We start from the raw sequence: 14,138 nt of genomic DNA on the forward strand, positions 1-14,138 counted from the left end.
AGAAGGGAAAAATGTTCAGCATGTCATAAAACTTAAGAATAAGAGATGAAGTTTAATTTTCGAGCTTAGGGACAAAAGTGAAAATATGCAAAAGTTTGGGGGCAAAATTGTAATTTTTCAAAAAGTTGGATGGAGGATTATTTTATTAAATGTGAACATTAAATGAGTTAAATTTGCTATTATAGATCAATAAAGACGAGAAGACTACCTCAAACGGGGAAAAGAGAAGATAGTGGAGTAAATTGTAAAATTATGATATTTTGCACCGAGGTAAGTAAACATGTGAATTAATGCATTATTTTTATATTATTAATTATATGTTGAGACTTCATTGAACATAAAATTAATACTTGGTATAGATACTAAAATTGTGGTTAAGTTGGGAAATGTGGTAAAGTGTTGAAAAACACAGTTTTCGGTTGAACACTAGGAATAGGCCGGAGTACATTGAATATAAAGGAGGTTGCTAAGTGTTGATTCCACCATATTTTAAATGTAAAGGGGGTTGCTAAGTGTTGATTCCCTGATTCATTGGTGGTTGCTAAGTGCTGATTCCCCGATTCATTGGTGGTTGCTAAGTGCTGATTCCCCGATTCATTGGTGGTTGCTAAGTGCTGATTCTACCGTATCATTGAATGTGAAAGGGGTTGCTAAGTGCTGAATCTACTGATAACGGATAACATTCCGAGTGTTCAATGGGAAAATTTGAAAGGTGAATATATATATGCTGGACAAGATTATGTGAGAAATATTTGGGTTTGAAACTTTATCAACCCATATGTAAGATGGGAGGAAATATCAAAAGTACAAAAGAGCAAATTTAAATACAAAACTGTTTTGAACAACAACAGTGGGGCAACTTTGAAAAATCACTATAAATGGTGGAAAATAAATTATAAGTTGAACAATATATGAAATTGAAGCTGAATGAGTCTATTTTCATATGGAAGAAAAAGGGGAAGCAAAAGAGTTTTATATTTGGGGATATTTTAATTTTATTGAGACAGGATTAAATTGATTTCGAAATCCCCTGTTCCAACTTTGGAAAATCATCAAAAATTGTACAAAAATAATTATGGCTTGAAATTTACATGATTTAATTCCTTAATGAGTCTATTTTTAAGAGAAATAAATGAGAACATTGTTTGAATTCTGTACAGGGAGTTAAGTAAATTTTAGTAAGGAGAGATCGGAACTGTCGAGCAGTGAAATAGGGGAATCTTTAGAGAATAAATTGTACTAATTTCTCAAACCAAAAATTCTAAAAATTTTATGGTGGAAAGTTATATGAATATAGTTTTTGGGAAAATTTACGGAACTTAATTTTGAGCCCTGTAGCTCCAGATAAAAATAAATTAGTGACCGTGACGCAGAAAAATAGCTTGCTGGAAATTGAACAAATAATAAAATTTATGTGTGATTAAAATTATGTTACTATGTAATCATGTGAGGAATTTATTTATTTGTCATATGTTTACTCACTAAGCTATATGCTTACTCGTTTTTATTTTCCCTTGATTATAGTGACATCAATCAGCTTGGAACTTGGACGACGTTAGATAATCATCCACACTATCATCAACTTTTTTGGTATTTTGCAATTAATACTTTGGAAACATGGCATGTATAGATGACTTTATGTAATGTGGTATAAATATGTATATATTCAGTATTGTTCGATTTAATATGTTGGTGTTTATTAATAGATAAATTATGTCTGAACATATAACTGTAATTGGTTAGAAATATTGAAATTATTTGAAATTGTCTTTGAAATTTTGCAGGGGTTTTATGTAAAAATAAGCAGAAATGTTGCCGAAATTTTTATAAAAAAAAAGTATAAGTGTTTGAGTTCTAGTAATACCTCATACTCTGCTCCTGCAAGGAACACGGGTAAAGAGTGTTGCACTAGGGCTTCTGTTTTTTTTCTTTCTGAAAATTGTTTGGGTTATAAACCATTTGGGCTATTAGGGTTTTCTGATTTTGGTCATATTGGGCCATATTGCAAATGGATTGTTTTCTAATTTGTACTTTAATTTTTTGGTTTAATTTTTTTGTTTGTAATGTGAGCCCGAGCGAAATTGGGCATTACACACGTCATATCTTAAATTAATGTCACATCATCTAAATAATTCCACCTCATAAAACTAATCGTTTTTTCCCTTCAATTGTTATAGAAAAGACCATTTTGCATGTATTTCTAGTGTATGATAATATTTTACTTGTAGAAACTACAAAAGCATTCCACGCTATAGTACAAAGACCTCTACAGTGCCCAATTAGTTGGATGAAGAAGAATAAGGACGGGAATAAGACTAAATCATTCTTCCTTCTAAGAGTTAACCCAAATGCTTCATTCATATCTAGACCTAATTATGGGCAAAATCAGGTCGGGCCAAAGTAAAATTTTAGATTCGTTTTCTCGGCCCCAAGCTCGACCCAACTCGAAAAATAAGTTTAAAATTATGCCTAAACCTGACTCAGATTAAAAATGCTAAACCCAAATCCAACTTGTTCTACCCGTATTACTTTTTTTTAAGATTATTTTTCTATATAAAAATAAATTTAAAAAATATAACAAATCAAATACATTAAAAACATTAAAATAAATGTTTCCCAATAAATTGAAAATACATTAAAAAAAATATTTATACTTAAATAACAGTAAGATAATTATAACTTAACAATCAAATGCCTTTAAAATAGTGGTAAAACTAATAATGAAATAAGAGTTATACAATATCTAAAAAATAAAAATAAAATAGTAAAAATATAATAACGAAATAGTAGCAAAATAGCAACGAAACAACAACAAAACAGCAGCGAAATAGCTCATACCTACCAGAGGTCCAACCCGTTTAGAAAATGAGTATTATTTTTTTGTCTAAACTCGTTTTCTAGACTTATATTTTTACACAAACTCTCACTTTTGTGTCTAGACTATTGCATTTAACAGGTGAATAAGATATAACGGTTGAGGTTAAATTCAATTGTTTGAGGTTTTAAAGCTATGATAAATTGATTGAACATGTTATGCGGTTTAAAAATACTATGTTATATTTTAAATTAATGTGAAACCATTTAATTAAATTATCTCATAAATTTTAACATTTTTTGTTATTAATTACAAAAATTATCATTTTGCTCATTTTTGAATGTACAAGACTCTTTCACCCTTAGACTGAGGAGGCTGGAAGTATATTAGCAATTTATCAAATGTTAAAACTATACATTTCAAATTCATTCGGATTTGGATGCAAATATAAAGTATAGATATGTATTTGACACCAACGCATTTTTTAAATCGTTTATTGGGAGCCAAAGAAAATGGCACGAAACAATGAAAAACATTCACAATTACAAATTAAAAACATCACGAATTGTTTACACTCGTAAATTTTCTTCTTCATCATCATCTAATTCAAACCAGAATTTGATCTCACAGTGTACTCTGCTACAAGCTGTGCAAATGATGAAGACTTGTTTTCCAGCAAACTTGATGGACTATCATATTCTTCTATTACTCCTGCAAAAACAAATGTTTTTTTTTTCTATTTAAATGAAATGAACTTCCAAGAATCCATCTTAATAAGCAGACCATACTGTACTACTAACCATGACTTAGAAGCAGAACCATGTCGCTATCCAGAACCGAAGTTATCCGGTGAGCGATCGTCATGACCGTACAATCGGAGAAGTGCTCCCTTAACGTCATCTGTATTAGGTTGTCAGTGGCTGTATCCACCGATGCGGTCGCTTCGTCAAGCACTAAGATCTTACTTTTCTTCAATAGTACACGCCCAAGGCACACCAACTGCCTTTGCCCCATGCTCCAATTCTCTCCATTCTCACTAACTGCACAACAATAATTATACTAAGTATAACTTATGCAACAGAAGACAAACTCGTGTGTTATAAGATAGAAGGATCGAACCTAAGGAATTGAGTCGGCCGGCCTTGTTTCGAACTTCATCCCCGAGTCGGCATTTATCCAATGCCTTTAAAACACAATATTGATGGATGTTAGACTTCGATTACCAATCATAAAAGACGGTGTTTTACTAAAATGAACCTACCTCCCAAATCTGTTCATCTGTGTATTCTTCAAGAGGGTCCAAGTTGCTTCGTATAGTCCCTTCGAACATGGTAGGCTCTGGAGGGATGATGCCGAGTCGTGAACGCAAATCATGCAACCCAATCGATGAGATGTTTACACCATCGATTATGATCTGCCCTGCTGCAGGTTCAACGATCCGGAAAAGTGTTTGTATGAGAGTTGATTTACCACTGCCTGTTCTCCCTACAATTCCGGTTTTCAACCCTCCAGGAAATGTGCAGGTCAGACCTCGCAACACAAGTGGCATGTGTGGGGCATATCGTACCTACATCGAGACCATCATCGTTTATTTAATACAGCCAATGCACAAGAAACAGGATCATAGAACACCACAACACTGCCTTACCTGCAGATCACGAATCTGAACTTCTCCGTGGTACGGCCAACAATGGTCTGGGCGATTCGTTTCCACCACAAGGGCAGGCTCACTAGGAATACTACAATACTGAAGTATTCTCTCAACAGATATAATCTTATTCTCCGTTTTGCAAATATTCCATACCATCGAAGCTTGCAATATATTTAGATTGAGTCCATACGTCACAGCTAACCCGGCAATAGCTAAACGAACGAAAAATGCATCAAGTCATTCTCCTAGAACATCTGTTATCTAGTAGTCAATAAAGGTGCCAATACGAATCTGCATTTACTTACCGGGATGAATAACTCCCACCGGTATAGAGATTAAAATGAATAAAGAGAAGGCAAAAGTAACAGAAGACAATAAGTCCAGGCGGAAGAACAGCCATTCCATTGCACCGGCAACATGGAATTTTGGACGAGAATACGAGTCGGTCAGCTCCATGTTTGTGTCTTGGAACCTTTTTTCTTGATCAAAGCTCCTTATAGTTGTTGCTCCTAAAATTGTTTCAGCAAAATTCTGTATTACTGGAGCTTTGCATACTCCAACCAGCCGCGAAAGTTCTCGTGCAGAAGATATGTAATATTGCTGCGAGATTACAAATTTATGAGCATTCCTTTGTTCAGCAATAAGGCAACGATTAAATGTGCTTTACAAAGTAGAAAATTCGAGATTTTCCATGTGGTGCTGCATTGTAATAAGTTCATGATTTCATGCATTCCATAGCCACAATTCGGCAAGAGTTACCTGATACAAAATGCAGGTAGCAACCACTGGAATAAAAATGATAAAGATCTGCCAAGCAGCTTGAGACATGACTGCAATGATTCCAAGTAGCTGGATAACTGAGAAAGCAAAAGCGGCGACTTGATACGGGATGTCCATATCTACTGCACTTTGATCTGTAGAAGCCTATAAGAGGCAGCAAAAAAGTTTACAATACTTCAAAAACAAGGGGAAAAGTGCCAACAAACATGAAGATAAACCGAATCTTTCGTATCCATACAGGAAAAACATTAGATGCTTACTCTGTTGAGGATTCTTCCACTCGGTGTAGAATCGAAGAAAGACATAGGAGCGCGGAAAATGCAAAGATGCATCTTTTTAAAGAGAAGAGTGGCTGTTTTATATCCAGCTGTACCAAGAAGCATGGATATGGCTAAGACACAAACGACACTTGTAATGGCCAAAGCCAAATAGACAATGATTAGTGTAAAGCTCCCAACAGGAGGCTTTATGTCTGCCGACATTGGTGATCCCCAAACCATCCAATAGTTGCTGCCTATTTGATAACTCTGAAAGAGAATCAGAGCACGCACTATTAAACGCACAAGAGCTCCTCCATATGCTGTTGTGATGTACTTCCAGTAGACCGAAAACCCGACTTGTCCTTTCTCTCGTTCTTCTTCTTGAACAAGCTGTCCTTTTGGTCCGACATCATCTACTTTACCGCTCTTGTTACCTTGGTTTTCTTCTATCTGCACTTTCCCATTAGTAGTACCTATATCACCTTCTTCACTGGTAGTTCGTTCCGAAACCGAACTTGCTTTGACGGTATCAAGGGCCGACAAAGCTTTCTTATGTGCATCCACAAGTTCCATAAAATCAGTACTTGATTTGAGAATATCATTATACTTTCCAGCTTGAACAATCCTGCCACCTTTCATCACCTAACAAATATGTAAAGACAAGTTGAATCCAGTTAATAAATTATTTCTTGAATCTAAGACATGATGAAAATCAATAATGTAAACAATAGCTCACCAAAATTAGATCAGCAGCTGGTAAAAACTCGACTTGATGAGTGACATAAATCACTGTTTTTGATCTCAAATTGTTTAGTAAAACCTCCTGCCATTCAAAAGAATAAACAAGATGCTCCGAGTTCATACATAACTATTTCAATTAAATTAACGATAGAAACTCTTAAAATACATGCCATATGATCATAGGAGGACATTACCTTAAGTAAATGAGATCGGGTGTGAGCATCCACCGTGCTGAAAGGATCATCAAACAGATAGATATCGGCATCATGGTATAGAGCACGAGCAATCTGTATTCTGTGCTTTTGTCCACCACTCAGATTGATTCCCCACTCGCCTATAACTGTCTGATCACCGAAAGATAGAATTTCGAGATCCTTCTTGAGGGCACAAGCTTCAAGCACTTTGTCATACTTGTCTCTGTCCATTTCCTTACCGAACAATATGTTGTCTACAATCTTGCCAGTTTGTATCCAAGGTGACTGAGCAACATAGGCTGTTGTACCAAACAACTTAAGAGTTCCTGATATCTTTGGTAACTCTCCCAAAAGACAGGAAAGAAAACTTGACTTGCCAGAGCCGACCATACCACAAACAGCAACACTCATGCCATGGGAAACTTTCAAGTTTATATCTTTTAGTGTTGCAGTAGGGGATGACATATCCCAAGAGAAGTTCCCATCAGCAATCTCAATCGCTGTTTCGGAACTACCACTCGGTAGTTTTTCTATAGCATCAAGCTGCAAGTCATCGAGCCGGAGGAAGGCAGCGATTCGATCAAGTGACACCTTTGTTTGAGCTATCATTGAGATTGTGCCAGGAAGGTTGTAGATTGGCTCCTGAAGAATCCTGAATATTGCGAGTGCAGATAGGATCTTCCCTGACTCAAGTGGGACTCCTAAGAACATACAAGCACCAAAAGTGGCAACAGATACAAAGGTTGGTGCAAACAAGAAAACAGAATCAATCATGGCATTCGTATAAACGAAACATTTTAACCATCCTTCCTCGACCCTCCTGAGCCCGAAAATCTTGGAGAGGAACTTCATTTCCCACCCCTGCAGTTTAAGAATCCTCATATTCCTCAAAATTTCAGATGTTGCCTTCATCCTTGTATCTTTTGATTCCATTAACCTATACTGAAACTTCTCCAGCATTTTCCTCAAAGGAATATTGGCCAACATAACAAGTACGTTAGCAATAAAAGCGGCAATGGATGCTAGCCCCAGGGCCTTATACAAGATCAATAAGGCCAAAGCAACTTGCAAAGCTACCATCCATGGATCATGCATGTACCAACTAAAGTCACCCACCCTTTCTGCATCAACAATCATGAAATTGATTACCTCCCCACTGGTATGGCTCTGCTTCGACTGACACGAAAGGGTTAACCCCTTGTTATATATCATTGCTACCAATAGAGCGGTCAGCCTAAGTCCAACTTGTTGCAACTTAAATAACCTGCGCCTCTGAGACAAGCACTCCACTAGCTTGGCAACAAAGAAAGCAGCAACTAGAAGATACTCCTCAGCCTTAGATTCCCTTTGCCCATTCAGATACTGATAGAAAGGGTCGATGAGGTATGGACCCACGGACAAAGCCACCGTGTACGTAAATGCAAGCAAAGCTGTCCAAAGAATATCTTTCCGAGCTGACAAGAACAGTGCCTTCACCAGCTTAAGTGAGGTAACACCATTCCCCTCACTATCAGCTGATTCGAGCCTGTTTTTAAATATTGGAAAAGCCCCAACAACACTATCGTGGCTATCTAGCTGAGGAACATCCTTAAGATACAATGGTTTCTCAGTGCCAGCAGCAATGAGAGGTCCCATCCAAGAAACTCTAATAAGGTCGAAAGTATCAGCATTTGAATATGGGGATACATTATCATCCCCTTTTTCGTTGCTGAACTCTACACTAGTAGCTGTACTCATTAGTAAAGACGATCGTAAAAGGTTTTTACTTTTTTTTTTTTGGCTTTGGCAGTAGAAAAATTTGGGTTGATATAGCAAAATAAGAGGCGGAGACCGCAAAAGGAAATCCACAGAAAAGCGATACAAGACTAAAAGTAGGTGCGAGTAGGTGAGCCTTCGTCCATGCCGTCATTTTTGACTCCGAAATAGCTTTTTATTTATTATTTTTCTTTAATGTCAGTTGTCCAGAGAGTTTGGATAGGATAGACTGTGTGTGATTAATGTAAAAATAGTTGTGGTGGTGAGATTAAGGCCCCTTTAGATAGCAACGCACAACAGTGCGGTGGATTTTTTCTCCTTTAATATCAGTCTGACTGCACTGGAGTCAACTGAGACAGCCTTTGGATGTGTTGGCTGCCAGCACAGTGAGAGATTTCTACTACACTGGACAGCCTTGGGCTGACTGGTGGATAAAGCAGCAGTTAGGACAAGCTGGGGCAATAGACATATTTAGGAGACAATAATATCATTACTTTAATTTATTAATTTACTATTTTATCCTTAGATGTTAAACTAATTTCTTTCCCAATCTTATTTGTTTTCAGATTTGGGAACAAAACAGCAGAAATCTCCCCTCGTTCTTGCTGGTTTCTCCCTTGTTTACTGGTTTATCCCTCGTTTTTGCTAGTTTCTCCCCTCTTTTATACTTTGTTCTTGGTTGTGGGAGCTTAGGATATTCTGTTTCCTCAATCAAACTAACAAGTTAGAGATATCTTGTGTTTTTTTCCCTCTATTTTCTCATGCTCAACATTTACCTTTTTTCTCTATTGACAGGGGAAGTCTACATTTGGACGGTTGGTTAGAAAGTGTTATTCTTTCTTCAAGGTGAGATGGTTTGCTGTCACTCACTGTTATTATTGTTGTTATTGTTATTGCTTTTTTTTTGAGTAGTCTGGTTCTAAATGATATATTGACCTTATCCCATAGGTAGCAACATTTTATCTTTTGATCTTTGGACCTATAATTTAGCATGGTTTACAGTAATATTATTACTAACTATAATTTTAAGTCATACACAATGAAATTACCTAAACATCTAAACTCAAAAACATTATAACTTAAAGCTTGTAGGGCACAAATCGAATTTCCAAGGCTTTTAACACTTGCTTAAGCAAAGAAAAAACACAAACAAATGCATGTAATTATTCCTGATAACGATCAAATTATACAATAGATTCAAAGTTAGAACAGAAAAAAAGTGAAAGGAAGTCGAAAATAGTACCTCAAAGGAACTAGGATAGGAGTCAAATGGAGTCTCCCCTACTTCAATAGCATCAGTCCCCATTCAATATATATATATATCCCTGACTATATATAAACAAAGAACACTAGTTAAGTAATTAAACAGATCAAAAACTGCAAACAAGCTATAAATGATAAAAATTGCAAACCAATCAATCTAGGAAGAAGGAGATTTAATTCATTGACCTGAAATTCAGCTGTCTTCTCAAAGGTAGTAATCTTATGCACAAATCCAAAAGCTAAAAATACCTGCATTATTAAGTCCTTTAGAAAGATGAATGGAAAATAAATCAAGTAAAAGGACTCCAAAAAGTCATTACAACCTATAATTTCCAGTAACAAATCTGCCAAAAAATAAGGAATGGAGATAACTTCAACATACCAGGCCTTAAGCATCGAGACAGAAATAATAGATAATATTAACAGAATACACCTTAACAATTGCAGTGATGCATTTCAGATTTTCTAATGATGTTAACAAAAATTATAGAACATGTAAAATCTATGAGTTTGCCGAAGTACTAGAATGAAGTAAAGCATAAAAAGAAAAAGGATGAAAAAATTGATCTATATGTGCTAAGAATCAGCAAATCTTAAAAAAAAAACAAAAGCTAACAAAGGTATAAAAGATTTTACCCGAGCATAGAAGTAAACCACCATGGCACAAATAATTCTAAAAAATTCAGGAAATAAATGATACCATACCAAGCAGCAAAATGAGCCAACATAGCATCTTAATCCATGAAATTTTTAATATGACATAAGAAAAGAAATGTTGAAGAAACAAAGTGGCTGACAAATGATACTAAGGAACATAAGTAAAATAGTATGAGAAAAGAATTGAGGAAATTATTTTAAAAGAAAGAGGAAAAAAACAAAATAAGAAAAAAATCGAACCTTGGTATGAGGCCAAAGTTGATCAGGAGACACATGCATTGTGCAACCTTCTTTACCCGATTCCCACTCCACAACAAAGCGAGCTAAGACACCTGATCCAAAGCCTATATTAAACAAAAACAAGAGGATCCTATTTTATATGTTCAACAAGTTATCTACATTAAAAAGCCTATATTAAACAAAAATTCTGAGTGTTGAGGAGGAGTCCATGTAGTAGGGGAAAATGAATTTTAAGCATAATTGATTTCGTAATCCAGCCTATCTCCCCTAATTAACACCCAACATGAAAAGTCATTACATGTCTAGTTTTATAACAACTATGATTCCTACTGCTGCAAAGCTTGTTCTTTTTCTTGAAAGCATCAGCAGCAAAGTTTTGATGTGAAATAAGAGGTCTTTTTTCTTATTATTAAATTTCCATGTTTATGAAATGAGATGTAAACTGCTTTTAACCAAAAGGTAATCATCCAGGCAGTCTACAACACAGCTTAAATTGACTTTTGGCAATTATCCAATTTTATTTTATAATGGCAATCAACTATACGGTCTATTCATCTGTTTAGCTTCAATTAAAAACAATCCTTGTCTTTAAATTAATTAGCTTTAATGTTCTAGGCAAAAAGTTTTAGGCCATAAAGGCAGATTATTTTCTAAAACTGTAATTACATTAAAAACATAAACCACAAATATTAGTAAAAAACCTCAAACCTTAACGTATCTTTAAACCCCGCAAACAAAAAAGGCAGCAAAGTACTAAAACCAACAGATTCCTCAAAACATAAAACAAAAAAAGATCTAGTGTAAGATTCATGACAATACATGCATCTATCAATTTCATGCTATAACCACACTATTGTATTTGCTTATACCTCGCCGGTATGAGAGAAGCAACCGTGGAGAAAAGTTTCATCCATCCAATGAACAAGGTCACCAACCCAGATCGTTTTAACCTCATCCGATTTACACCCTTGTTGCTGTTTCTGTTGTTGCTGCTACTGCTGTTAGTATTGTTGATAATGGGAATGGGAATGGGAAATGGGAATGGGAATGGGAATGGGAATGGGAAATGGGAATGGGTATTGCATGGGAATGGGAAATGGGAGGAGGGCACGGTGGAAGAGGGGAGATGGGAATGGGAAATGGGAGGAGGGCACGGTGGAAGAGGGGAGATGGGAATGGGAAATGGGAGGACGGCACGGTGGAATGGGAAATTGGAATGGGTATTGCATGGGAATAGGAAATGGGAGGAGGGAACGGTGGAAGAGGGGAATGATGGAAGAGGGGAGATGGGAATGGAGAAATTGCATTGTATTTAAAATTTTAAAAATTAAAAAATACGTGTAGTGTATTTTAAAAATAAAAAATATATATGTAGTGTATTTTAAAAATAAAAAATATATGTACTATATTTTAAAAATAAAAAATATATATGTAGTGTATTTTAAAATATATATATGTAGTGTATTTTAAAAGTAAAAAAAAATATATGTAGTGTATTTTAAAAGTAAAAAATATATGTAGTGTATTTTAAAAATAAAAAAAAAATATAAAGTAGTCAATTAAAAAATTTGCAACTCTCCACTTTCATATATTAAAGGTTTTAACCAACATTTTTATTAAAGGTTACAACTTAGAGATTCATAAAAAAATTTTGAAGGATAAGTATTTTCATACATTATATTAGTTTGTTTGTTCAAGTTAATGTATTTTCATATACAAACTTTAAGTGCTTAAGCAATGATAACATAATGGAAAGCATATACGAAAAAAACAAAAGCTACTGGCCCTTATTGGCAAATTCGGTACACGTATGTATGCATATGCAAGTGCATGTGGCTGACATGCAAAGCCAATTGCTTTTAAATTTTTGCTACCTTGCATGCAATAAGGACTTTGCAAACTTCATTAGCCAATACTAGCCTCTTGAACATCATCAACAAGCAATTAAAATTGAAAGGAAAAGGTAGATAAAATTAAGTACACAAGTAATAGAGAATAAAAGACTTTTAACTCAAATAGCAGATAAACACAAAAGCTATTTTGCATTACTTGTGATTAGAGTACGAATATTCCCTTAGTGTAATGATGTAGGACTTATTGCTAAAGAGTTATACATTTCCAATGAAATTAATCACCACTGCTTTTATATCTAATTATATATTTATGGTTTTATGTCTATTGACATTTAAAATCAAAATAATAATAGATGGTAAAGACACGAAATTTTGTGGAGGGAGATAGTAGCTTAGCAACAAAAGCTGTTTGGGATGATGAGTTGACGTTGATATTTTGTGAACTTTGCGTGAATAAAGTCAATGCTGGCAATAGACCGACAACTCATCTAAACTCAAAAGGATGGGAAAATGTCATTGCTCTTTTTCAAGCAAAAACACAAAAAAATTATGGAAAACCTCAATTGAAAAATAAGTGGGATACATTAAAAAAGGAATGGAGGTTATGGAGGGAGTTGCTTAAGGAATCTACAGGTATTGGATGGTGTCCATCTAAAAAGACGGTCGATGCTACCGAAGAATGGTGGGCTGCAAAAATACAGGTTAGTGTTAACTTTATCATTATTTTAATGCATAAAGTTTATTGAAATTAATAATTTACAATTATAAAAATCTTAGTATAACATTTAACATTTAGCATTTTATGTAGGAAAATCCTGATTTTAAAGGATTTAAGAAGAAATGAATTGAGCCACGATTGAATGAGTTAATGTGGCAAATGTTTGGTGGCATTATAGCCACCGGAGAGAACGCATGGGCACCTTCGTCTGGTGTTCTTCCAAGTGGGGTTCCTATGGGAGATGATGCACCTTATGAGGGATTTGGTGATTCAGATGAACATAGTAACGAGAATGAAGGTATTCCCCCTGATGAGGTACCATCAAACCCTTCTCATGAAATCCCTAATCGAAGAAAGCAAACACTTGGGGCTGTACACGGTAAGGGAAAAAAATCAAGTTCAAGTTGAAAATCATCAAGAAATACATTAACTACTTAGATTGAGAAATTGTGTGAGAGTATGGCTAGTCCAAGGAAGTCAGTGAATGAAATTATTTTTCCTCACTCTCAATATACTATTTCAAATGCAATGGATGCTTTGCGTGCTTTGGGAGATGAAATTCCAAAAAGAGATGAACTGTACTATTTTGCCACCAAAATGTTCCAAATACCGGTGAAACGAGAAATGTTTTTGAACTTAGACCCAGATGATAGGGTTTGGTGGCTTTGACGTGAGTATGCTGAACAAAATCCAATTACATCATTTTCATCCTTGGTAGCAACATCCTCATTTCACTTCCAACCATACCATCAACCACCTCCACCATCAGCTCCTTAGAAATATTATTGTAATATAACTATACTACTTTTTTATATGAAAAACTAATGTATGCTACTTTTTATGTTTGGTATTTTTATGTTATGCTTTTAATCGAGTTTTTGTGTTGTATAGAATGTCACGAGATTTTAAAGGATTTATTTTCATTTGATTACTTTTTCAGGTTATGGATGAATTTAACAATATGTATAATAGTTTTGATATGAATTATGATACCTCTGAATTAAGTGAAGAAGCTCAACGAAGAATAGCCACAATTGTTACCCAAGTTGAGCACAACAATTATCATAATGAGGAAGAATATGTGTTAAGCAGTGTATTGGTACACCATGAAACTAATTTCACTATGCAACCGCATATGGATTCAAATTATACTGGTCAAATGTGGGTGGACGAAGTATTAAATAGGCACGATGATCGTTGCATGATTAGTT

At 35.0% G+C, this 14,138-nt stretch overlaps 1 protein-coding gene across 4 annotated transcripts; it reads right to left on the bottom strand.

Annotated features, from left to right (window-relative positions):
* Positions 1-3,280: 3,280 nt before the first annotated feature.
* LOC107927274 (ABC transporter C family member 3) lies at positions 3,281-11,474 on the bottom strand. Of its 4 annotated transcripts, none has more exons than XM_041104732.1 (14): positions 11,226-11,474; positions 10,357-10,448; positions 9,646-9,708; positions 9,440-9,525; positions 6,442-7,562; positions 6,243-6,329; positions 5,507-6,148; positions 5,226-5,390; positions 4,772-5,066; positions 4,464-4,678; positions 4,077-4,382; positions 3,935-3,998; positions 3,616-3,855; positions 3,281-3,526 (listed from the first exon to the last, which is right to left on the bottom strand). In XM_041104732.1, exons 5-14 carry the CDS (start codon positions 7,534-7,536, stop codon positions 3,417-3,419), a joined length of 3,219 nt encoding a protein of 1,072 aa, XP_040960666.1. In that variant the 5' UTR covers positions 7,537-7,562; positions 9,440-9,525; positions 9,646-9,708; positions 10,357-10,448; positions 11,226-11,474; the 3' UTR covers positions 3,281-3,416. The 4 variants fall into 4 exon arrangements, with proteins under 4 accessions (XP_040960666.1, XP_040960667.1, XP_040960665.1 ...); XM_041104733.1 differs by having other exon boundaries at positions 9,440-9,521; positions 10,357-10,460; XM_041104731.1 differs by having other exon boundaries at positions 10,357-10,460.
* Between the last annotated feature and the right edge of the window lie 2,664 nt (positions 11,475-14,138).

This window comes from Gossypium hirsutum, chromosome D11 (genome assembly GCF_007990345.1).
Source record: "Gossypium hirsutum isolate 1008001.06 chromosome D11, Gossypium_hirsutum_v2.1, whole genome shotgun sequence".
Taxonomy (NCBI): domain Eukaryota; kingdom Viridiplantae; phylum Streptophyta; class Magnoliopsida; order Malvales; family Malvaceae; genus Gossypium; species Gossypium hirsutum.